At 38.4% G+C, this 26,638-nt stretch overlaps 2 protein-coding genes across 14 annotated transcripts in view; one reads left to right on the top strand and one right to left on the bottom strand.

Annotated features, from left to right (window-relative positions):
* Positions 1-10,837, top strand: part of AASDH (aminoadipate-semialdehyde dehydrogenase) — a 30,067-nt gene extending 19,230 nt beyond the window's left edge. For 2 of the 8 annotated variants that reach the window (XM_089525272.1, XM_089525274.1), the window contains 5 exons: positions 751-1,522; positions 1,864-2,027; positions 3,161-3,286; positions 4,107-4,238; positions 9,339-10,837. In XM_089525272.1, coding sequence (XP_089381398.1) covers positions 751-1,522; positions 1,864-2,027; positions 3,161-3,286; positions 4,107-4,238; positions 9,339-9,737 — 1,593 coding nt within the window. In that variant the 3' untranslated portion in view covers positions 9,738-10,837. Of the gene's footprint in view, positions 1-750; positions 1,523-1,863; positions 2,028-2,900; positions 3,422-4,106; positions 4,239-8,958; positions 9,125-9,338 lie in introns of those variants that run through there. The other 6 variants (XR_016281298.1, XR_016281297.1, XR_016281299.1 and 3 more) reach the window with 6 other exon arrangements.
* A 675-nt stretch (positions 10,838-11,512) lies between these two features.
* The window catches only part of LOC149312744 (capping protein-inhibiting regulator of actin dynamics-like), an 84,210-nt gene continuing 69,084 nt past the window's right edge, over positions 11,513-26,638 (bottom strand). For 2 of the 6 annotated variants that reach the window (XM_089525270.1, XM_089525265.1), the window contains exons 8-12: positions 22,423-22,613; positions 20,608-20,770; positions 17,048-17,125; positions 15,814-15,970; positions 11,513-12,171 (exon numbers count right to left, since the gene is read on the bottom strand). In XM_089525270.1, coding sequence (XP_089381396.1) covers positions 12,159-12,171; positions 15,814-15,970; positions 17,048-17,125; positions 20,608-20,770; positions 22,423-22,613 — 602 coding nt within the window. In that variant the 3' untranslated portion in view covers positions 11,513-12,158. Of the gene's footprint in view, positions 12,172-13,173; positions 15,971-17,047; positions 17,126-20,607; positions 20,771-22,422; positions 22,614-23,498; positions 24,722-26,638 lie in introns of those variants that run through there. The other 4 variants (XM_089525267.1, XM_089525268.1, XM_089525269.1 and 1 more) reach the window with 4 other exon arrangements.

Here is a 26,638-nt window from a genome sequence, read left to right as displayed (position 1 = left end):
TGTCTCTTTTTAATTATATTTTGGGTACAATCTTACTTTATTTTATGAATGGGTTTAATACTTATTAGCTGCCTGGAGTAGTGCATAAGCATCAAAAGCACAGGATAGAAATGTAATATTAACATAATATAAATGAATATTTAGGTTCTTATTTTTATGACCTGTAATATATGTATACAAATGGGCAGACCTTTTGTCCTCATTTTCTTGTACAGTTAATTGTAGTCCTTTAGCATAGACATCTGCTGGAAATGTATACAATATTCTCAAGTGAAGCTGACGAATAATATATACATTTCAAAATAATCCTACCTAGATGTCTTCTTTGCCTTCTGGGTTTTCTACTGTCAGGTGTTCAAAATGTGCTCACATTACTTGGTTCCATTGTTCTGATCCAGCAGAGACCAAAGTCAAAGGTAGAAGTGTGAGAGGATACAACGTAATAAAAGGAATCTAGAGCAAAGGAAGGCATTCTTGTATAAAAAAGAAAATGTGCAATGAGAGTTGTGTTTCCCCACCTTAGTATTTCTAATATATCCAAGGAATTTGCCTTGTTTTTTAAAAGTATGAAACTAACATCTTTGCATAACTTCATTGAGCCAGCACTTAGTTCTAAAGGGGATGTGAATGGTCTGTTCTTATTTCTTTCAGAGGGCTGTCTTCTTGCTGCCTTGTAGATTAACAGATTGCCTCATATTTAAAAGCACATATATTATGCTTTGCCACTTTTCTTTCTTTCTCTCCCTGCAGTCTCTTCTGAATTTTCCAGATGATTCCAGTAGCATTGTGAAAAATTCACTGTTTTTGCACAGTGGTGGAGATTCCTTAAAAGCATTACAGTTCCAAGAGGAAGTTGAACTTATGGTAGGCAGGGCAGTACCAGGCCTCCTGGAAATTATACTCAGTAGTTCTATTGGAGAGGTCTATAAGCATATTCTAAAAACAGCTTTTGCAGATGATGATGTAAAAGTAAGCTGTAAGAGTGCCTTAAAAAGAAAACTATGTGAAAATGAGAAGGAGGACACTAGTGCAAAGCATGCAGAACTGAAATCTGAAAGGTCGTTGGATGTTGAAGTGGACTCAGCTGGATTTGTTGCTATAAGCCGAGGGAACAGGCCATTGTCTATTGGAGAGCCTTTGAAGAACCAGAGTAAAACAGAACAGGTGGGAGAAAATTCAGCACTGAATACTCAGCCTGACAAAACGGTTGTCAGCAACGCAAATCTAACAGAAGTAGATTCTGTTAGAAAAACTGCTTTACAAGAGAATCTAGGAAGAACTGTTGCAAATCTAGTACTTAACATAAGATGGAGGACAGATCTGGGGAAGTGTGTAGATGCATCTCCCCTCGTTGTAATATCAATTACTGATATTTCATCTGCCTTTGTATATATTGGATCTCATTCTCACATAATTCAAGCAATTGACCTATATTCAGGAGAAGTCAAGTGGAAGAGGAATCTTGCAGATCGTATTGAGTCTTCTGCCTGTGTATCTAAGTGTGGAAACTTTATCATTGTTGGTATGTATCTTTGTTCCTTTTCCTTTGACATTTTAAGTATTCTGAGCAGCTAGTGATTTTATAAGGCACATTGGAGTTATGCAACTAATTTAGTTCCTTTTTTTGTGAAACCATATGGTGGTGGGAAGTATGATGATGTAGCAGGGCTTTTTTTTAAAGTGAATACAGTTCACATCAATGGACATAAGTTTTATAACTGTTGGTTTTTATGAATTGACTTCTCATGTTTGGAAGCATCATAAGTATTTTGGAGGTTTCAGATATTTTTTTAACACTTGTTATGGAATAGTTACAGTGCTTACCCAACTATTTCTTCTTTCTGTGCATGCAATTTTATACAGGATGTTACAATGGATTGGTGTACGTACTCAGAAGCAGTAGTGGGCAAGTACAATGGACATTTTCCACTGAGGATGCTGTGAAAAGTTCTCCAGCTGTGGATACATCCACAGGGCTGATCTTCATAGGATCTCATGACCAGCATTTATATGCTTTAGATATTTATGTGAGTAGTCATGAATGTTAAAGTGAGATGTCTTCTTAGTGTAATGTCAGTTTCATTCATAGAAAATCCATTTTAGCTGACCGCACTGAAAAGTAAAAATACCTAAAAGTGTGCACAGTAATCTAGCTCAAGCCCCATAACAAACTATAGATCACTACCCATAGACAGACATAGATCACCAACTGCCATAAACATTTGAAGATGTAAGTGAATTAGACCTGCTTTAAAATGTGTTTACAACTGCATCATTTTATATGTTGCTCACAGTCAAATCAGTTAACTATTTCCCTATGCATTTACCTTTGTGCACCTGTTTAAAGAGTTGAGTTCCATAGAATACACCCTACTGAATCTAGGTAAAGTAAGCCCTGTTTGGTTCAAGTAAGTTCATATAGGATTGCACTATTGATAATGCATAGCATAGTACTGTATTGCACTTACTGAACTATGCAACACTGATCCAACCATATTGCTGCTGAAGCCCCATGCCCCACAGGCATCTTTGCTTGAAGAGGAACTGGGGAGGGGGCAGAAGTGTCTGGCTGTGTCCCCATAGCAAGATCTGAAGTGATTACTTCATCTGCTAAGGTCCACAGGGGTCTTCTGGAGGTGTCAGTAGCCAGACACTTCTGCAGTTTCCATATTCTCTTCCAGGCATAAATGGCCATGAGTGGGGCGCTTCAGAAGCTCTATGGTAGGTGGGATATTTGGTTTCTGCAAGGAAGCTTTGGTTTTTGCAGGAGGAGGAAGGGAACCAACCTCCACAGTGACCAAAAATAGACATGTACAGGTAACTTTTGCCTATGTATGCCTCGTAACAGTGTGCCACCAATTTTATATTGTGTTACAGCATGCTTCTTTTTGTCAAAACAGCACATATCTTTGCATACATTCTGAAGAATGTGTATGACACTGATAATTTACGAATACCATCCCTCCGAATATGATATAAAACAACAATGACAGCAACAGAATGCACATGACCTTGGCTACTGAATATCCTATACTAAGTACAAAGATTTATTTGCAGGATAATGCCATATTTTAAAATTTATTTATTTGCAAGTTTTTGAACTTTAGCCTTTAATTAATCAATGGCAGAACCTTTAATTTATATTATGTTGTGCTAACAGAAGGAAGAGTGTGTCTGGAAGTTAAACAGTGAAGCTGGAGCTGTATTTTCTTCTCCTCATCTCAGTGTATTGCCACACCACTTGTATGCTGCAACACTTGGAGGACTGCTGTTAGCTGTAAACCCCGTATGTGCTTTGCTGGCTTTGTATGGTCCAGAAATTTGTACTGGTGCAGGTTCCCTGAGGGCCTTAGGAACTTTGGGTAGGAGGTCCTGAAGAATTATTTTGGAGAGCACCAAACCACCTGAAGCTACCCTTGATGTAATCCTTTCATACCTTTTATTAGAGTAACCACCCCCAAACTACCACAAACATAATATATTCAGAAGATAAGAAATTAAATAGGGCTGGGAGACACTACTGAGCTTCCTAGCCAATGTGGTTACCTAGCTAAGTAGATGATAGAAAATCACAGCCATTGTAAGGTGATGTTGCAAGAGGCACTACAGCTGATTTTTGTACTACCATGCGTCTCTAGGCAGGGTCCTTCTTATCTTAAGTAGTAGGTAACCTGACACAGGATGCTGTGAAAAAAATGTCCACTTACTTAGTAACAGTTCTAGGTCTTTGCTCAGATTTTTACATTTACAATTGGTTTATGTCAGAAATGGGGAGAAGTGGAGCCACCAGTTTCAGTCCCCTGTTTGCAGCCTCCAACCCTTCCATTAGATTTTTTTTTTTACTCTAAACATCCAAACTAGTAAATAACTGTTTCTGGAGCAGTGGTTTATCTTTCAAACCCTCAGCACACACACACACACTGCCCCGAAGAAGTACAAAAGGGGAGTAGCCTTGCAGTCTCTTACTGGGCTGCATTTTGGCTGACATTTCACTGCTGCAGGCTGCTGATGTGTCTGTGTATGAAAATTGGCCCATGTCACTACTGCAGCTGCCCATTCTTGTTTTAAGTCTTCAAAAACCCTAAACAGTCATTTGTGCATTACAGATTACGGGGAACATAATTTGGAAATATTTTTGTGGAAAACCTATCTTCTCCTCACCACATTGCAACAAGGACTATGTATGTGTTGGATGTGTGGATGGAAATCTATATTGCTTTAGCCACTTTGGAGAAAAGGTAAAATGTTTCATATTGCTTATATCTTTTGTTACATGTGTGTGTATGTGCCTTTAAGTCACCTGTATATTTAAGTTTACCCCAAGAATTTCATAGGGTTTCTTTGGCAAAGACTACTCAAATGGTTTTGCTAGTTCCTGCCTCTGAAGTACAGCCTATACCATCTGATATTCATTGGCAGTCTCCCATCCAAGTAAGCAGGGCAGACCCTGCCTAGCCTCCAGGATCAGACAAGAAGAGCTAGTGCCTTTATTTTGGGTATTTAAGATACTAGATTGATACATATTCTTTATATCTATTACTTTCTGTACTTCCCAACAGCTAAAGCCTCCTATGTAGGTCACAAAAGAGGGATAAAACCATACAATATAAAAACAAGAAACACTGCATAAATATTTTTTAAAAAGACAGTTGAAGAATATAATAGTAAAGGCAATAGCAAGGGCAAGATATGAAAGTATGAACACAGTATTCAAAACCTAAAAGACTAAAAGTATTCTGGGAGAATAAACCTAGGATCTTCACCTAGCTAGTGCTTTGGGATTGATGTTTTATAACTAAAATGATAGTACAATAAAATGTAAGAGTAGATTTAATTTGTTTTGATTATTCATTCATGATTTTAGCACTCATTTTTATATCTGTTTTGTTTATATTTGTTTTTCCAATGGGAAAAGTTTAGACATAAAAAAATGGAAAGGTATACCTAATCTATCATGGCCAGTCAGATACCTCTGGGAAGTAGGAGATGGCCTTTTCCCACATTTCTTTCCCAGAGTTGGCTATTCAGGGACATGCTGCTTCCAATTCTGAGGGTAGCATCATGATAAGTAGCTATTTGAAAGTTTTATCCTCCCAGAATGTATTTACAGTGGGTCCTTGTTATCAGCTGGTGTTTGGTTCCAGGGCCCCCCATGGATAACAAAACCTGTGGATGCTCAAGTCCCATAAAATACAGTGGCATAGCAAAATGGTGTCCATTATAGAAAATAGAAAATCAAGGTTTGCTATTTGGAATTTATACTTTAAATATATATATATATATATTCAATTTGTGGATGCTTGAATCTGTGGATTAAAAAAATCAGTGGATAAGGAGGGTTGCCTGTATTTTAAAGATTGCTGGCCATCAACACATCTGATGATAGCAGGATGTGCTGTCCAAATAAATACGGCATGTTTTCTGTCCAGAATCACTCACCATTCATTTGCTTGGCTTGACTGTTGCATTCTAGTGTTGCTAAGGACTAAGGAACTTGCTAAGCAAGGCTTCCTTGTCCATATTATGCATGGTTTCACATATCTCTATCAAGTTCCTCACTTCTTTAAAGTAAAAAAATTACCCAATATATCTTTCCTTGTAGGGAAACTTGCTCTTTTCTGATAATTAATCAGAGATAATATGAATTCCCTCTGAATTCCACTTACATTTCTAATTAGGAAGATAAAGAAGGCAGAATCTCACTGTTAGGTCTAATTGGAAATTTTACACCCCTTGCTATCCAATGGCTAAGAGGCAAAAAAAGGGTCTTTATGTGGCAAGAGAAGCATGAAACATATTCTCAGCATGAGTAAAAAGGGACTTGCACATGGCGCTCCACTCACCATTACTCAATTTTCCAGCGTTGTCCTGAGTAGCAATTTGGCCACAGAACCAAAGCCATTTCTCCTTGGGTCTCAGCCTGGAAGAAAGGAGGCATATAAATAAAGAAAATAAAAAAGAAACCCCTCTCTACATCTTCCATAGTGAAGACACACACATGTTGTCAGTACCAACAGAATGTAAACATTCAATGTAGTACTTAAGGAAGTGGAGGTGGCAACTGCAGTCAGAGATGACAAGTGTATCTGGTAACTTCCTATCCATTCCTGTGGTTGATTATTTGAGGGAGGAGTGGAGCTGTGCCCAAGTGCCATTGTGTTCTAGCTAAATGGAGAACTGTTTACACAAGGGGTAATTGTGTACATCTTTATACAAGTGTCTAAATAATACAGTAGCCCCTCCCAATTCATGTGGGATCTGTTCTGGACACACACACCCCACGAAAATGGCGACTCACAAATATCCGAGTCCTATTGAAAATAATGGCCCATGCATCAGTGGCGCATGTGCCCCATTTTATCCCCCACCATTGGCCACCCGTGAACGGGTGAGGGACATGGACTCCAAGCCTGCGAAAATGAAGGGACAAGTGTATAGCATATGACTTCAATAAGATTCTGGCCAAGGAATGGAGTAGTTATCCAATGGTTGTGTGATTGGGATTGAAATTTGGGGTTCCTGGCCTCTCAGGAACATTTGTAGAAAGAAAAATATTACCTAGAAAGTATGTGCAATCTTGCTTAATTTGTTGTTCTCAGCATAAAACATTCTGTGCACTTTGCAATCTTTGCAGCTTCAGAAACTATATAGCTTTTCAAGAAAATAAAATTTAAGCTGTTTATGTACACTTGGGAAAACTGTACAAAATACAAAAAACTGTAGAAACAGAAAACTATATATTAAAGTGTTGTCTCTGTGTGTCTGCCATTTTTTCTGTGGATAATGTACTATGTTTTGCACTTTCAGGGCTTCAGTTCCCATTCTCATTTTAAAGTTGTGCACCATTGAAAGCTGTGCAGCGTTACATTTTGTGCTTTTTTTCCTCCATTTTTTTAAAGCTCCATAGCTTTTAAAGCTGCACATCATTCCCTTTTGTGCTTTTTCCTTTTATCTTTTTGGAAAAGAAAAGCTCCATACGCTTTCAAAGCTATTTGTTGTTAACTGCCCTCGAGTCGATCTCGACTCATGGCGACCCTATGGATGAGACATCTCCAAGACCCTCTGTCCTCCACTGCTCTGCTTAATTCCTGCAACCCCATACCCATGACCTCCTTAGTAGAGTCCATCCATCTGACATGTGGCCTTCCTCTCTTCATACTTCCTTCCATTATTGTCTTTTCCACTGAGTCCTTCCTTCCCATGATGTGCCTGAAGTACGACAGCCTCAGTTTGGTCATCTTGGCTTCCAGGGAGATTTCTGGCTTGATCTCCTCTAGGACCCATTTGTTTGTCCTTTTGGCTATACATCATTCTAGTTTGTGCTCCTCTCCCTGACTTTAGGACAAAAGACTATTAAAGTTGTGCAACATTTAAAGCTGTGCAACACTCCATTTTGTGCTATTTTTCATAAGTCTTTTTGGAAAGCTCAATAGCTCTCTGGGGAAAGCTGTGAAGCTTTCCAGAAAAGTATGCTGCTTTTAGGAAAGCTCCAATTTCATAAAGTTAGTCAGATTTCTATCATTGCAGGAAAAATGTTCCATAGTGTCATGACACTGCAGGAGGAAAAATTGATTGCTTTCCCCCAACATCTCTCGGAATCAGAAAAATCCAGAATTACCATCCCTATTCCAGCCCCACATATAATTTATTCAGATTTTCTGTGCTATTCTCCTGCAGAAAATATATGCCTTAATAACCTTGTTAGTCTTCAAGGTACCATGTAGACATTTAATACCCTTGCCATCTAACAGGCAAACTACCACCCTAGCAGGTTTCCTGCTTTTGATGGATCTAAGAAATTTCTATGCTTTCATTTTCATTAATTTTAAAGATATGGTCCTATGTTGTTGTTTTCTATTTTCCTTTTCACTGAAGCCTTCTTGCTTCTAATATGTTAACAACATGGGTATCTTTTTGGACTTAGTGGTTGGTACCTTCTCAGTCTGCAGTATACTTTCCATCAAACTTTTATTACTGTTGTTTTGAATAGCCATCAAATGTTCTGGAGAGATTTGAACATCTTTGCTTTCACTTTCAGTGTCTTTTTTAAAGACATTTGCTTTTTTGAAGAAAAATGAAACTATGCTGTTCTTGGCAATTAGGCGCTTATACATATTTTGAATTTAATAGCACTGTGGGCACTTTTTCCGGTTGGTTCAAGAATGCTTCTTGTGCCAAGTCCTGCTTTCCATTCAAAATCTCCTGAAACCTTTTCTCCTCTCCTTTCGCTTAAAAAAACTGTTTCAGAGCACATGTTATTCCAGCACTGTCTCTTTTGAATGTCTCCTTGATTTACTCTTCATCTCATGCTAGTCTTGAGCATTTTAGTTTGTAGTAGTAGTCGTTAGTTACTTTTGGAGCCTGATATTAGCCCCCAACAGGGATTTGGTGGAGGAATCTGTCCCTTTAGAGTCGTCCAATTGTTTGAGTCTTTGCCCGCTGTGAAACTGACTTGAAGCCTTAATTTGGACATAAAATTAATTTGAATGCACTTTGCTTGAAGTCTTATTTTGGCTAAATACATCAGTTCAGATTTGGAGCTGAATACATGAACTGGGTCCATGCAAAAGTGAATGTAGTGATACAGAACCTATTTATGCAATATTTTGGCTAATTTTGATTACTTTTTCTGTTGGCAAAGGAAGGGCTCACATGGCCAGCAGTTTTCATCTAGTAGTGGTGGTACTTAGCTCTTTCTTTCATTTGTCCATTTGTTCAGGACAGAACTCTCTCTCCGTGCTTTTCTCCTTTAAAACCATATTTACTATTGTTTTTCTTTCTTTGCCTGTGAAATTTTTTGCTTTAGATTAGAACAACAACTACATCTACATTCAGACAATGCATATGCAGCTACTCTGAGAGGAAGGAAAATGAAGTTGATCTCGATCTGTGATTGCACTCTCATTTTCTCCTCTCTAAAATGAGATTAACTGCTTCTTATCTGAATTCTGCCCCCAGCAGTAAGCAGCAGCAGGAGCCCCTGAAGAGTTGTAGTTATACTGAAGGATGACCTAAGGAACCACTACTGGACCAGAACTATTCATCATATGTATTCTGCCTTTGTCAGTGTTGTTTCTGGCAAAGGTACAGAGAGGCAAGCAGGTTCATGGTAACTACAGATCCAGTAGGTAGTTGATTGTCTCCCCCCCCCCCCCCCCATTTACAATCTTGATGATGCCCACTAGATAAGACAGTTTATAGACCAAGTGTCCTAATCAATTTGCACATTTTGTAAGACTTTTCGAGATGTAAAGATTAATGTTCGTTTATATAATATGTTCAACTGCCTGGAATTGAAGTTACAATACTAAATTTAATTTCTTATTATTTTCATATAGGTTTGGAAGTTTTCCAGCAATGGACCAATTTTTTCATCACCCTGTATATCAGATTGTACTAATGACATATTCTTTGGCTCCCATGACTACTTTACCTACTGCTGTAATATGGAAGGCAATCTGTTGTGGAAGTTTAAAACCACATCAACTGTATATGCAACCCCATTTGTTTTCCGTAGTCAAGACTTGGGGAATAAACCATTTCTAGTAGTTGTATCTACAGATGGGAGCATATGGATCCTGAATGCTAAGACTGGTTTGATAAAAGGTTCAGGGGAACTTCCCGGAGAAGTGTTCTCTTCTCCTGTAGTATGTGGAACAAGGATTGTTGTAGGTTGTAGAGACAACTACATTTATTGCATGGATATAAGTATATCTGAAACCAACACAACTGCCTAACAGTGGTCTTGTCAGTATTTTTGATTTTGTATGTAATGCAGATTTTTATATGTTTATATTTTTATACATTTTTTAATCCAAACCTCAGAAAACAAAATGGATAACATTGCACTGAAATTAAGATTTTCTTGATTGTTAAATCAAGGTACTGTAGAATGATTTAAATTGGCATGGGCTGGCATCCAGCTAGTGACATATGCAAACATAGAATCATAGAATCCAACTTGTGTCTGCATATGTTTTCTTTTGGTTGTTGTTGATACCAGAATTCTTTTCCTCTCTCTGCACCAAACAACCCCACCCCATTTAGCTGCTACAAACCCTCACTGCATAGTCATTGAGTGGCCAATGGAGAGCATGGTCAGAGGATACAAAAAAGTATCTGTCCTTGGGTGCATTTGCATTTAGAATAATGCAATTTGGTATCTTCTTTGCTTTAGCTCCATCCTATGGTATTGTGGGATATGTGGTTTTGCAAGGTCTTCAGTCTTCTCTGCCAAAGATTGTTGTTGCCTCAGAAAACTATGGACCCAGGATTCTGTAGGATGGAGCCATGGCAGGTAAAACAGTGTCAGACTACATTATTTCTACAGTATAGATGCACCCTACATCCCTACAGTCAGGTGCAGAATATGACACGATCCACCAGGACCACAAAAGGACCTGGTAAATCTTGATAGATGATGTGATTGTTCTGTACCTGAATTACAGGGACCTAGCCAGGCAATTCTGCAATCCCCACTTGCTTTCCACCAGCCATTAAATAATTGAGAAGGGGAGGGCAAGTCCTGGAAGGTGAGATGTATCATAGTTCCATATGTGGAACTTTTGTGCTACACCGTGTAATACAGGACCTTGGTCATAATCTTCTTGACACCAGGTTGTTTGTGCATCTTACAAATTTCTAATAGGCATGATTGTTATTACCTAATGCATTCAAATGTACTAAATATGTCCTGTTTTAGATGTTAATCCATATTTATTGATACTTTAAGAAAAAAGAATTCTTGTCAAAACTAAGGGTGGTCTTCACTATCAAAGAAGCATAAGACTGATAAGACTATGAATGTATTAATAAAACATTTTTATTCTTTAAAAAATTGTGTCAGCTTATTATTGGAAAGTAGACGTAAGCTTAATCGTTATGCAGTAGTACAAAAATGTTTTGGTGTCACATGATATCCAAAGAAGTGATATCTGTATTTCAGCAGATTTGGGTGGGAAATGGGTCCTGTTAATAATATATTGAAATTAGTATTATAATTATGAAGCTTAGAAATACATGTTCTCCTTCATAAATAACAAAATATAAGACATTGTCAGTTAGGCAAAAGTTCTTGGCTACTTCCTTTTCTAATTCACAGAATTACAATTTTATTATTCTTTACTACTGTAATATAACAGGTAAAGGTACATTCCATAGAGGAACATTTTAAAGATGTACCTCACCTACCTCCTTAGGATCTGTTTGTTTTCCAAGCACATGCTTCAAAGCCCTTCCATTATATTTATAGTATAATAATTAACAGTTCACAGTTACAGGCTGGGGAATCAGTGTAAATATTGCACTGATTTGCTTTTCCAACTGTTGCAATTGTGAAAAGAAATATTAAACTTGTATAAAAATGTATGAGTGTAGTGTCTCTGTCACCAACAAAGATAAATTTATAGTTCAATCCCTTAATGTCACTATGAACATTTTCTAAAACATGTATGAATGAATAAATAAAAAGTACTTTCATAGCTACAGAAACACATTTTTTATTGAAATAGAACAAATTTTCAGTGATGGACCATTTACAGTATAATCTTGACAATCAAAACTGAAAATAGAAATTGCACTAATATCCCTTAGTCATAGTTTTACTCAGATTTTATTGTTTGTAAAAACACATAATTAGATCCTACAGCAATTTCAGGCTCTCCATATAAGGCAAACCCGATGTTTTAACAAAAAGACAATGAATACATACACCTTCTGATAATTTTCAGCAGATTATAATTTAAAAGGAATTAAAATGACATTAGTATAAGAAACAATTGCACTTTAAAACATCTGAAAAATTAAAAAAGTACACAAAACAAAACCTCACAATTATACATTTGTTTATAATTTTATACACCACTATATGAACAGAGGTTAATAATCTTTAACCTCAAATAATATTTTGTCCCCAGTCTAGAAAATGTTAATTATTCCCAACACCTGTTAATCTGTAGGATAATGTCATTATGACTAATTTAAACCCCAATGATTTCGACAGGATTTGGGTATGATTACTTCCTCTGGATCAGGACATCTGTATACAAGTTACTAAAAAAAAGAGAGTGAGAGAGACCATATTATACATAGTGGTTGGATTAATGTTGTTGAAAGTTATTCCTTGCTGGATTTCATTTTACAGAGTTTCAATAATGTGTTTAGTAGGAAAGGCTGTGAAACAAAACAAAAAAAGGTTAAGCAAAGTAACACTTCGTTGGTATTTAGTGCAAATTTTTGAGTTGATCTTACATGAAATGTCAAATATTGAAAATATTGTAGAAATGTTCTGTTACAAATATTGTACATATTCCCGCTCTAATTAGGACACTAAAATGGAAATGGCTTTCCCCTTATCCATACAAAAAGTGTGTTGCACAGGTTCTTACATCCAGCATCTGGGGTACACCTGCATATGAAGAACAGCATGTAGTGTAACTAATACTATTAGCTTGGATGCACTGATCACCTGTTAGACAGAATGAAGAGAAAAAATATTCTTCCAAGTGGCCCTTGCTGCCTAAGAGGTGATTACGACTATCAATGCTGATGGTAAGCCTGGCAATGAATGAAATGGGGAAACACTGCTTTATCAGCAGGGGATGCACACCCTTCCGATCAGGGCCTTGGAATACAATTTTCAGTACACTAGATACCTTCATGCTTGAAAACACTTTGCTTTTGAAGCTTTAGAACTATTTACTAACTATATACTCTGTGCTAACAGTGTGTCTAGAATCATTTTGGTAGGCCCTCCTTTTATCATGCAAATAGCATCTACTCCCCCCCCTCCCTAAATTTCTTCCACTTTGCTTTTTCCCTGCCTACCTCCAGAGTTAACCTCCCCACCTTCCCCCGACCCTACTCTCCCATTCCAGACCAATTTCAGAAATGGCTCTGAAGAAATTGAAAGTTATAATTACAGTTTGTGCAATTGCAAGTTTAAGTGTGGTCTGAGTAAGTGCACATTTTTAAATAAAACATTTCCCATACCACCAGAAGGTTTTTGCACCAGTCGGAGCAGATCTGTACTTTGTATACATCCTCTACTAGGTGCACTACTTGTCCCACATTTAGTAGCTCCTCATGTCAATGGATTAATTGTTATATATTTCTAAGATAACGGAATGCCCCTTCAGTAATCAGTGGATCAACAAAAGATTAAACACACTGCTTCACCTTGTTCCCAGTGAGCAGAAGGTTCTTGTATTTTGCAACCTGGATCTTATAAGCCCCTCAAAGTTGATGATGAGAGAACATTAAATTGCCATAAGTTACATTAATGGCTCCAGCATACACACTTGTTGTAAGGCCCTCGCTATCTGGAGTGGCAATATATCAGCTCTTCATCAGTTCCAATGAAATCCTAAGCACAGCTTTTCCCTTACATTTTTAATAATCCTGCCTGAAAGTGATGCGTCTTTGGGGGTATCAATGGTTTGCATTTAAAGATGAAATTAAAATTTAACATTAAGAGCCCAACAGCTATAAGAGTACTCCTCCTTGCTGAAGCTTCATAAATACTGAATTTATTATCCTCTCTGCAGGTACACACAAACACAACTGTTTTCTTTTCCTGAAGCATGATACCTGTTCATTAACAGCATCTGCTGACATGCCATTTTAGATGCTCTGCAGCAAAACTAAAGTTCTCATACTGTTTTTTGGATGAGTGACAGAGTTCTCCCCTATAGCTAAAGCAATCTGATAATATGAGGCTGTGCTGTTCAATAAGTGTATAGTAAAGCAAAATACAACTCTGCCTCTTATGATTTTCTTAAGACTGTTTATGGATTTGCAGATATAAATAGTAAATTTCACTTGCAGTCTAACACACAAACCAGTTATTCAAGTCAGTTTAGACCAACTAGTACAATCTGAATTCATTGCATTGTTGACCTTTTCCAGAATTCTTGCGTAGGAAGCAGTTTAGGAAATAACCATGAAAACATGTCACTGCTACCTCCACACTTTAGGAATAAAGACTTAAAGGGTAGCAGTACTTAACTACAAAGACATTATGCTTTTCCGTCCAATGTTTTAACTTTTTCTAGAATCTGAAGTCTGATCTAAGCCTTTTTATATCAGTACGTAATTACTGAGGAACTAACAATAGCTATATTGTTTTAAAACATGCCATTAACAAAAGTGCTGTAGTGATGTTTTTGCCAGCATTAACATGCAGATATGCTGGCACAGTAGCTCAAGACTAAGGTGCAAATTAAATGCAGAAATATTATGACTCCTGAAAATATGAAGTCTGATGTCCACAAGAAGGAAATATAGTTCCCTTTGATTCAATAATTTTTTAGTTCCCCATTTCCCTAAATCTGCTATATTGTAGACTCTTGTGTTAGGAGTGTCGAGCTACAGGGCTCAGATGAGTTGCTGACAAGGAGCTTGTCATGTGAAGAAAGAAAGTGGAAGTTCAGCAGGATAGTAGCGCTTTTCTATATGCCTTGCTGCTTGACATTGTAGTTCTTCAATTCTCTTCTCTCAGGAGAGACTTGTAAAAGTGAGTCTTTTTTCTAGCTGGAATATCCATTCTACAAAAGGCTCACTTTTACGACTGTCTTCCATGGGAAGAGAAGTGAAGAATTATAATGTCATGTGGTAAGGCACAGAGACAGGCGCTACTATCCAGCTGAATTACTTCTTTCTTTCATTGTGTGATGAACTCTTTAATCTTTTGAATCCCCAACAGGTAGACACTGAAAAAGTTACATAACTAGGTGGGCTTTTGGATGCTATTTAAATTAGGTATAATATGAATGATCTGGGTTTGCCTTCACATGTGTTTTAATATTTTCCTCTCTGCATGGTGTTCCCCCATTGTCAGAAGAAAAAGGCATATATGGCATTTTACCAGATACCATTGCAGTAGCATGTATCTGCATACTGTACTAGGGAAAATGTTGTAATGCATTTTTGAAAGTAATGCATTCTTCATGGTATGAAGAATCACACATAGAAAGATAGAATGGAAATGCACATTTGACAAGCCCCAGTTTTAGCAAGTTAACAAAGCTGATATAATTAGATACTTCCTGATAGAAGCTACTGATAAAAAGCAAGGTTTATCACAAATAAAATACTGAATTCGTGAAAACATTTACAGGCAAATTTTCCTGCTCAAGGCTCCAAGCACCGGGACAAATTCCTATCCTGCGACATCTTTACAGCAGGACCAGACACACTGGTACTTTCATCAGTGACAAGTTATACTTAAGTATTTAAAAGTCATCATCTCTACATTAATTGCAACGTGAATAAAAGATTATCACTGTATAGTTCCCTTCACTACTAAGACAGAAATTGGTCTTTCAATATCCTGTACCTGAGTAGATTTTTAAATTTTCCAGTAAATGGTATTACATTCTAAATTTAAAAATGGAGCAACATGCAGCTTACATTCATTTAAAGCATTTTTAAGTAGCTGGAATCTCTGCTTTGTTTACAGTAACATATCCAAAAAGACAAATAGAAATCCAAACCACTGGAGCCGAATATTGAGGGACAATGGAGGAACAATTTTTTAAAGTAATCTGAACCTAAAACATATTTAACAACTGTTTTGCGAGTGATAAAACCTCAGACTTGTGCCAACACCTCTCTTCCACAGTACCTAAATTCTCAAAGTGGTAAGATTCTATTATGTAGATGAAATTTGCAATGAGAAAATGGTACACAGTTCAAAGTGTCCTTCATCCTCCAGGATATGTGCTTAATTTTGTTCAGTTAGTTCTGTCATGTGAAAATACTAACAAAAAGGAGAAAGCAATTAACAACAGTAAAAGCAACCCCTGCATTGTTTACTTAATGATTTGTGGACAGTCACTCCAGGCTTTTGCTTTCCTCTTGGCTAAGGCCAACCAGGCAGGTTCTGTTGACACTGGATTAGCATCAGGCGTAGAGAATCTCTTTGTGACTTCTTTTGCCAAGGGTGATGATGGAACAGAGTTTGAAATCTCCACTGTTTAAGAATGGAGAGAAACAAAGATTCATCACTGTAAAACAACATTGTAGGAACCTGCCTTTTGCTACGGCTAGATTCTTTCAAACTGCACATGGTGGCATTATACTAAATACTAAATTCTTTTTGGAGATGACACCATTTTGTGTGAGATGTGTGAACTGATTGTCCTGACAATTCCACAAACCTGGCCAGTCTTCTTTCAAGAATCAGCCACTCAAACATCTGAGCAACTGCTTCATTCAGGACATGTTTCCTTCTCTTCTAACTTACCAAACCCTACAGTGCTGTGGATATCTTGGAGGTTCTGGTGTCACAGCTCTACAGGATGGGGTTTTGATACACAAAGTATACATCAGCTATAAATTACAGGGTGTCAAAACTGAATTTCATTGTACTGCTTCATTTTTGTGAAGCTATATCTAAATAAACAATATATATTTAAAGATGTGACCATCATCAACATTACATAAATATCAGAGTGTTCCAATTAGCAATTTTCTCATTCATTCATTCTTATTCCATATAACCACTGAAGGTGAAAACAGTTTGACACAGGCTGGCAATATTATTTGTTGTCTCCATCAATCACTCTTCCTGCTGAGAGATGAGATTTGATGATTGACGGGTGGCACATAAAACAATAGCATAACACTATGGGTGACATCCTGTTAGTAATGTATGTGTATGTAAGTGAGGCTTCAACAACTATCCAGGTATAGCTCAGCTAATGAAGTTGATTTGGTCCTGAGTATTATATCTGCAACAGAAAATATGGTACCAGACTTAGAAACAGCATGAAAAGAATAAGGACAGGTTCCTACACCATAAAAAAGAAGAGCAGTTTAACATATTTCAGCAAATGTTTTAACCAATGGTATCAACATGCATATATGAAATGGAACCCGCTGGTCAGGTAAGCCTTGATTAAGTAACATTTTGACCTTTATAGAGAACACCTTTAAAGCTGCATCTCTCAATAAACATCCACTTTTCATATGATTTGCATTTTAGTGGCCCAACTTATCGATCTATGCTTCTTTAACATGCTGGCGGTAGATGGTGAAACAGGCTTACCTGCTTCCCACTTTTCTCTCTGTTTTGTTGCCTGCATTCCCAGTAAGGGATTCTGGAGGCAGCTGCTGTTTGCTTGGCCTGTTGTTGAGGGGAAGGAAAGGGAAATTCCCTATATGGAGTTTATCAGACAAGGGAAATTGGAAGTATAATCCAATGGCAACGCAATCAAGGGATTTCACGTTATTGCGTGATAGCCTACCACACGCAATTTCGGGCAATGGGAAGTCAGTCCGAACGTAATCATGGGGTTTCACGTTATTGCGTAATAATAGCCTACCACACACAATTTTGGGCAATGGCAAGCTATTTTCGGGCAATGGGAAGTCAGTTCGAATGCAATTCGAATTCACATCAATTCGCTGCACTAGCGAATTCACATGAATGCATTCTGACCCCACTTTTTTTTCATTTGAAATTAAGTGAAATTCCTCCCATGTGATAAACTTTTTTTCCTTCTCCCTCCAAGCCAAGATAAGCTCTTTCTTCATTGTCTAAATTCCCTTCCCTCCTTCTCCCCATGGGTATGAAGCAGCAACCTCTCAGGGTGAAGAGTGAACACAAAATTGTGTAGGCAGAGCATTAAGCACTACCTGCTCAGTGTAGGATTTCAGCCCATGACTCCAAACCAAGAGGGACAAAATAATTAAGGCAGCAGAACTGCATGTCTGGATTGCTCCCACCTAAAAAGCAAAGCATTATCAAGGGAAGAATAGTGGTGGAAACACCCTACATTTAGAAATTCACCCTGTGCATTCAATTCTCTCCAACAGTGCCCTGAGAAAAGCTCTTAAAACTTCCTCATTAATGGAAAGAACACTGAATCCCTACCTCTGCCTTTTGGGACAGGAAAAATTGTTCATTAAAGAGCACAAATTTAAAAGCAGTACCATGTTGTATACATTTTTTTGGCACTGAAAACATATTTGCATGGTTTTTAAATGTTTTTAAGAGCTAGCATTGTGTAGCGGTTAGAGCTCTGGGAGACCAGGCTTTGAATCCCTGCTAGACCTATTAGAAGACCATGAGCACGTCCACACTCTCTCAGCCTCAGAGGAAGGCAAAGAAGGCCACCTTTGAACAAATTCTGCCAGGAAAACTCTGTAATAGGTTTGCCTTAGGGACACCATTAAGTCAGAAATTATTTGAAGGCACACAACAACCAAAAAAGGGAGAAAAAAGATTCCAGTGCCAGGGGAATGAGGATGCTTCCCCATCATCTCACCCAGTTGAGATCTCATGTTATGGAAAAGTTTCCCAATCCTCAAGAGCAGGTTTTTAGGAGGGCTACAGGAGAAACACGGAATCATCAGTTCTTCTGAAAGGAAGTGATATCCAGCAGAAGTACACCATATAAATCCTGACCAGAGATTGTTTCTACATGAAAAGTCAGAATTACTTAGCTTAGCAGCCCTAAGATGTTTTTTAGAGCTCAATCCTGAAATATGTGGGGGGAAAACAGCTGATGGTGCTTAACTTATCCCCTCCACAACAATAAATTGCTCTTAATTTTATGGTTCTCTCACATGAGTAGGCTATTATGTGAATCAGGTATACCATTTACAGTTATCCCCAGTGCAGCAGTAAATAATGTGCATGTAAAGTTTTACTCAGCCCTTCATCATGTACTACTCTTCTGTGAAATAAAATTAATACACTGTACTTTTACCTTTATCACCTGAACTTACTGCTTTCTGATCAGTTAATCAGCCTCTGAACTTTAAAAGGCACACTTTGAGAGTCACACAATAGAGGTCATAATTGGGAAGCAATTAATGGTTTCAAGGCACTAGAGGGAACAGTGAATTTATTACATAGCACATTATTTATTATTTTAACAGCTTTTTCAACCGTATGTCAGCATTTGTATCCAGGAGCATACCTGTCAGTTTGGAAGAAAACAAACTACTGGAAGAATTTCCTAGTCATTTCAAAAGCTCAATGGCAGGAATTCCCCTTATTTTTACGCTCACTTCCCAAACTATACGCTGCATATCATTCATACTACTTCTGGGAAGGAATCAGTGCGTTGAATATCTCCAGTTTGTTAACAGGCTTTTATATATTTTATGGTGATCCTAACATGAACCTATCACAGAATTGTCTTGGCAGACTTTGTTTGGGATGGGTAGGTTGCTCTCCTGTGATGTTGAGAGAGTGTGACTAGCCCAAAGTCACCCAGTGCACACTGGCTCAGGAGTTATGCATGTGTGTGCATGCGTGTGTGTGTCACACTCTCTCAACCTCACAGGAGAGCAACCTACCCACCCCGAACGAAGTCTGCCAAGACAATTCTGTGATAGGTTCATGTTAGGATCACCATAAATTGGAAATTATTTGTAGGCATACAACAACAATGCATCATGGCTGCTAGCCTCCATTTCTCTTGGAGGGTTACAAATTATGCAAACTCAGAAAAGGGACAGGACTCTTCCATTTAGTATCTTACTGCAAAGGCTTTCTGACTTTGGTTCTCGTTTCCCTAACTTCAGGATCTAACTTTCACCCTCTCCATGAACTTCTGTTTTGCCTCTGCCCATCCAAATCCATGCACCTTTGTCAGAATCACACCCCAAAGGCCAATAAAGGTGAATCTGTTCTAAAATGATAAATGTCTGGAAAAAAAATGCTGGCTAAATATGTATGTTAGAAATGCACTCAAATTTAACTGATAGTGAATATTAATAAAAGAATCAGACTCCAGCTGCAGCTTGTCCCAGTGCTAGGTCTGACTGATAAAGTGTTTGTAATGAGTTAACAGCCAAAAATGCTTGTTTTACTTCAGGTGCATATGTAAGCAAGGTGCAAATATTTACTTATCTAATGGTGACTTAACACAAATTACTCGGGCTGATTGAATGGGATGGAGGAATTATGTACACAAGAGTGCTGAGGATACAGTGGATAGCCAAAAAGACAAGTAAATGGGTCCTTGAATACATCAAACCCTGGAAGTCAAGATGACAAAACTGAGGCTATTGTACTTTGGCCACAATGTGAGAAGGCATGACTCACTTGAAAAGACATTAATGCTTGGAAAGGCAGAGGGGTAACAGAAAGAGAGGAAGACTGCATATCAGATGGCTAGATCTAATTAGGGAGGCCACAGGCCTAAATCTACAGGACTTAAGCAGAGCAGGAGGAGGCTTGGAGCAGTCTCATCCACAGGTTGTCATGAGTCAGGACCAACTTGAGGGCAGTTAACAGCAAGAAGAACAAAAGCTGGCCTTATATAATACCCCCATCAAATGGTGAGGAAAATTATGCCATCTACCAGATTTCGGATTAGTGATAAAATTCTCATAACTTGGGAAGGCCCACATGCACATTGTGAAAACACTAGTTTACGTATCCAACTATTTCTTTTTGAAAGGTTCTGTTTTCCCAACAACTAGCTTCACTGTCAACACTTTAAAAGAGAAACTAGAGGTCCATTTTCATAAGATGAATGGGATTCTGAAAATCTGCAACTGGTTTGTGAGCCACCAACAATCCCGAATTGCTCATAATTCTAACTTCCATGACCAAGTGGCTATGATTTTGACAGAAACTGTAAATTATACCTGTCACAGATGTAGGAAGAGTATTCGATTTTTTCAGGTGTTCTCTGCGTTCAAGCCTTGACATAGCAGTCTCAATTTTCTTCTCCTCTTCTGGGGCTGCAGGTTTTACTAGTGTATTTGTCCTGTTGGTGATTTTATTATCTGACTGACTGTTTATGCTGGCCTAATACAAAGCACAAAAGGGAAATATTACATTATAAAATATTAATATGTTTATAACACAAAGAAAAATAAATCACATGGAATTCAATAGCATCTACTCGTGGGGAAGTATACTTGCTACGTTTCTGATGACTAATTTATTTATATACTTATTTCTGGCCTACTACTTGGCTCAATGTGCCTCCAATATAGCAAAAAGAATAAAACCAATTTAAAAACTGTACAATTCATAAGTAAAATACATTAACATCCCTATTATATTCTAAAATGTATAGTAACCTGAATTCCATCCCAGTCTTCCTCAGTGTCCACATATCCAGCACAGCAAAAATACTTAATCTTTTTTTTTTCAGGGTTATAGTAGTCAAGCCATATTCTCTTATGGCCCTTGACCTCCAGATGTGTGGGGAAGCATTTCTCATTATCCTCCAAAGAATACCGCACAGGTATCAGGTACAGGAAAGATGTCTTATGCAATAGACCAGACCTTTCTTCATATCCATTGTAACTATCAAGTATCTTTTTTCCCTCTAAGCCAGGGGTAGGCAACCTTTTTGAGCCGGGGGCCGGGTTGCTGTCCCTCAGACAACTGGGGGGCCGAAGCCAATAAATAAATAATATATATATATATATATATATAAAACCAGGACAAAGGTAGGACAAAATTTTCAAATGGAAGACAGGTTTTTTTTTAAAAAATGGAGGACACGCGAAAAAATTTGCTGATTTTTTAAAAAATGTTAATATAAATGCATGTTTCTGAGGCTTCTATAGACAATTGCCCCCCAAAGGCCCCGGCGGCAATCGGCGGCAGGACCGGGCTGGGGCCGGTCCCAAGGCCTCGCTGGGCTGCATCCGGCCTGCGGGCCGCAGGTTGCCTACCCCTGCTCTAAGCCTTCCTCTACTCTGCTCTGCATCTGGAGTGAGCCCAGGCACCTATACCAGATGCTAGATGGTGGATAAGAGGTTAAGAAAAGTTAAAACTGTGAGAGACTGCCTCCTAGGGACTGAATGAGTTTTCTGAGACTCATGTAGTGTCCAAGGACTGAAGAGGTTGTATACTGTTGGAGGGAACAGCTGCAGTGGGCAGCAAACAGATGCACCCTCTGCTTCCTTGGGGGACAACTGGACAACATAAGAAGCAGAGAAATTCAGTTACAAAGAATGATTCAATCCCTAATTCACATGCTGCTGTGGGAAATCAGCATACATATACAGAGAGAAAAGGAATTAAAACAAATCTGTTTAAAAAGCCATTTTTTTGCTGGCTTTCATTTATAATAATCATCATTTGCTTAAACATGGGGTGTGGATTATCCTTTTCTGTGTTTGTGCATTTTGCTCTTACTCTCTTACCTATTTTATTAATACTTTCAATTATTTTTATCATGATATCATCAAAAATGTTGCATTGATCCCTCAAAGTCTCAAATCATATTTAGAATTGAGGACTCAGGGATTTTTGTGACTTGCGTTCTTCTCTTAGGGTACAACAGATGCTGCATATATATTTATTAGATATTAGAGGATAATCGAAACGACTTCACCTCTCAACTGTTTTACTAGCAAAAGGCCAACCACAAAAAATAAAATAATCAACATACTTTGCATGATATCACAGCATTTTTTTTAAAAAAATCTTCACAGACTTACATTTTCTTTAGCAAGTTTCTCAGCCTGCTTTGCCTCCCTAGCTTGTCTCCTTTCCTCCCTGGTTGCTTGCTGCTCTCGAAAACCCTTCTGCTTCTGCAGTGCTAATGTGATCCAGAGTGGCTGTGCAGATTCAACTTTTTCCATCAATTTGGAGCCATCTATGGAATGCCTGCTCTGAAGCACTGGTCTTTCTAGAAGACAGAGGCCAGAACAGAAGGATTAAATTTGAAAAACAGTGACATAGCTGCCATTATATTATATTCAGGGGAAAGTGTAAAAGGGGACTTGCTCAGCAGTCTGACAGAGATGTGGCTTAGCTTCCAGTTTCCTAGACTGCTGATAAACTTCTACCTATTGCCAGCCTCAGATAGGTAATCTAAGCACATACAGGTTGAGTCTCCATTATCCAGAATTCCAAAATCCAAAATACTCCAAAAACCAAAATGTTTTTCACAGGTGGCTGAACCATGCTTTCTTATGTACACAAACTTTGTTTCATATACAAAATTATTTTTAAAATACTGCATATAAAATTAGTTTTGGGGTATGTGGATAAGGTGTATATGAAAGACATAAATAAATTTTGTGTTTAGACCTGGATCCCTTCTCCAAGATATATACATACCGTATATACTCGACTATAAGTCGACCTCATGTATAAGTCGAGGGCAAGTTTTAAGGGCAAAATTATGGATTTTGATGACCCTTGGTTAAGTCGAGGGTAAAACTTAGGGACACACACAAAAGAATGTAAATGATGAAGCAAAGGAAAACAATGCCAAAGAACCTACAAAATTATGGCAGGCATAACTGTTTTGGCTTACAAGGTTGGATGGGAGAGAGATTAGAGGGAGGTCAGTGCTTCCAAAACAGATTGCCCTCTTGCCTTTCTTAATAAGATGGCTCCATTCTTAATAAGAGTTAAATTATAGTATTTACATTGACCCATGGATAAGTCGACCTAGGTTTTTGGGGTCAATTTTTTGACCAAAATTTCTAGACTTATACATGAGTATATACAGTATGTACACTGTGTACATATATGCAAATACAGTATTCCAAAATAAAATAAAAAATCCAAAATCTGAAACACTTCTGGTCCCAAGCATTTTGACTAAGAGAGACTCAACCTGTACTATTTTCAAACATTATTTGGTGTCTAGGACACTATGTGTACTACATGTCAGCACTTACTGCTTCCAGTCAAAACATCCATTTTTAAGGTATACTCCTGGGTTAAATATGGGACCCATCTGCCATTGACAGGTACACTCTAGTCTTAGAAGGTGCCTTTGTCTCCTGTCCAGGAATCCCACCCATCACTGCCACACCACGTCTTGCCTCATTCAGCAAGCTCCCTGGAGCCTTCTACATCGTATTTTCCAGAGCCTGAATGGACTTTTGTGGGGAGCAAGCTGAGGGGAGTTCTGCTTTTACCAACTCAGTTTCAGACATTTAAATCTGGATTTAACCTCATATTTGTCTTTATTCCTTAACATTCCAGGGAATTTGTTAAGTAAGTACTGTATATACTCATGAATACTTCTCTTCAGTGAATACTAATCAGAGTATTCACTCTAGTACTAAAGTGTGTATCTTATTTCTTCTTTCAAAAATCAGCAAACAAGCAAACAGGCTATCTTACAGTACAGTTATTTTTTTCTCAAAGTAAGGAATAAAGACATTTGCTATTGGTCAAATCAGATATGGTTCCTGTAGAGCACCTTATAAATGATGTGATTCTTTCTCCTTGGTTACGGCTTTGACTACATTATCCTGCAGGAAAAAAATCTAGATGAGATGCCACTGCAGCAAACTTTTTCAAAACGTTAACAATTCTTTGCATCCTTACAGCTCAGTGCAAGCTGCCCTAGAAATGTCAAAACTAGTTTAATCTCTGAGCATCTGTGTGCACCAACACCTCCAACTATTTCTGGAAAGTGTGGGGGTTTAATTTTGGAATTATTTAATATGCTATTTTGGGGTATTTGAGCAAACTTTTCAGTTTCTAAATATCACATAAAACAAAGAGTTTAGGTGTCCACACACACACGATGCCTCCAGAAAAGAGTTATACTTTGATTCACCCGTCTTGTGTCCACAAGCTCCAATGTTACATAAAATCGCTCCATTAACAAGGGCTTCTCCATCCTTTCAATGGAACAAGAAGCTCTGCATAGGCAAAGGGCTTACGCAGCACATAACTGAAGCGAATGAAGACTACTGTACCTACCAGCTCTGTACCTTATACGTACGTGACTCTGCATTTGTACATTGGACATTACTGGAATCATTATTACTGGAATCACAAATAGGGTAGATGATTATAAAAACTGGGAATTACACAAAATGTATAAACAAGATCACAGAATAACAGAAATCAGCAAGCCACAGAGTATTTTTCAGAAGTGCAAGCCACCTCCCTGGACCATTTCAAAAAGGGGCTTAAAACTTTTCTGTTCCAGCAGGCTTACCCCTAACATTCCAGTGTAGCCCCCTTCTCTCTCCTCATTGTTTTTGCAATTCTGTGCTTGTTGGATAATTTTTAGATGTATTTTAATAGCTGTTATATTCTTTGTATTTTCTGTATTTTAACTTTATTGTTCATTGATTGTGTTGTGTTTTTGACTGATGTAACCCACCTTGATCCTAGGAAAGGCGGGCTAAAAATAAAGTTTATTATTATTATTATTATTATTATTATATATTGTGGAGACAATGGCGGGTTATAAACCGCCGCTTTGCGGTGGTCTGCCGCCACCGCCGTTTACTCCGTGCGGGAGCCGCAGCAGCCACACCGCGCGGCTCCCGCACGAACCGAAAAAGAAGCTCCAAAATGGAGCTTCTTTAAGCGGCACCTCTACGACATCGCGAGGCGCCAGGGGCGCACTCGCGACGTCATAGACGCCACGACACGTGCGGATGCACAGCATCCAATACGTAAATATGGCGGAGGCCATGTGGAACGGCCGCCGCCATATTATACGTACAGAATACGTACTAGGGTTAGGGGGGTGCGGAAGCACCGCCCCTTCCTAACCCTAGTACGTATTCATTACGTACTAAATGGCGGTGTGTAACCCGCCAATATAACTTTTTCAGTATTTATCATTTCTTCTGAAGAAAATTCCACTGCTTGCAGTTACAGTCAGCCGTTCCGCCCGCACCCCCATTTTAACCCCCTCCATTTTCTCCCCATAAGTAAGCGAGGGTCACGGATCTGGTCTGCACAAACAGAGGGGCAACTATGACTCTGTGCTCCTCCTTACAGATTTTGTATAGTTTCCAGCTTCCACAGTCATCTTCCCTGTTCATGAATGATCCAGATAATCTGTTTCTGAGCTATATTGCACAACAAGGGCTATTTTATACCTATTTCAGCAGTGCCCGCTTTCCTACATGTGAACAGGTTTGGAAAGACACTTCTTCAGGTATATGTATTTGTTACTGTTATGATCCCTCAATTCTTACTTAGGGTGTTCCTATCATATGGCTTTCTGAGCAAATTTATCTAGAGGAAATTGGCTGTTGCCTTCCTGTAAGACTATGAAGGATGATTTGCCCAAGATCACTCAATGGCTAAATTGGGATTTGAACCTTGGTCTTCCAGAGTCCTAGTTCAACACTCAAACCACTATACCATGCTGGCTCTCTATAACCATATATAGAAAGCAACCAATAAATCTGTGTTCTGAGTTGCATATGCTTGCTGCAGTTTTTACAACCATGTAGGGCTCCAAAGAGAGCCAGCATGGTGTAGTAGTTTGAATGCTGGATTAGGACTCTAGAGACCAGAAAAACACTGGGTGGCCTTGGGCATGTCACACTCTCAGCCTTGGAGGAAGGCAAAGGCAACCCCCTCTGAAGAAATTCTGCCAAGAAAACTCTGATAGGTTCACCTTAGGGCTGCCACAAATCAGAAATGACTTGAGGACACACAACAACAACAATGTCTCCACAAAGCTCGTTTTTGTTCAAAGCAAACACATACAACCAGAAATGCATACAGTACCAGTTCATGTTCCAATGTCAATATTAGGCACAGGAATTCAGAACAGGAATTTTGGAGCAGGAATTTACTGTAGTACATTTATACACACAGGTGAATCACAATGACACAGAGCTGAATGTCTGCTGTAATGTGGGATTGTGTAAAAAATTGTTCCTGTGAGGTCTCATCTAAGATGGTTGGCAGGAATAAAAGTACATCTTCATA

Source organism: Sceloporus occidentalis, unplaced genomic scaffold (assembly GCF_023333645.1).
Source record: "Sceloporus occidentalis isolate IW3139 unplaced genomic scaffold, rSceOcc1.0.p SCAF_5, whole genome shotgun sequence".
NCBI lineage: Eukaryota > Metazoa > Chordata > Lepidosauria > Squamata > Phrynosomatidae > Sceloporus > Sceloporus occidentalis.
Note: the sequence above shows the minus strand (reverse complement) of the source record. Positions and strands in the feature narration are given on the sequence as shown.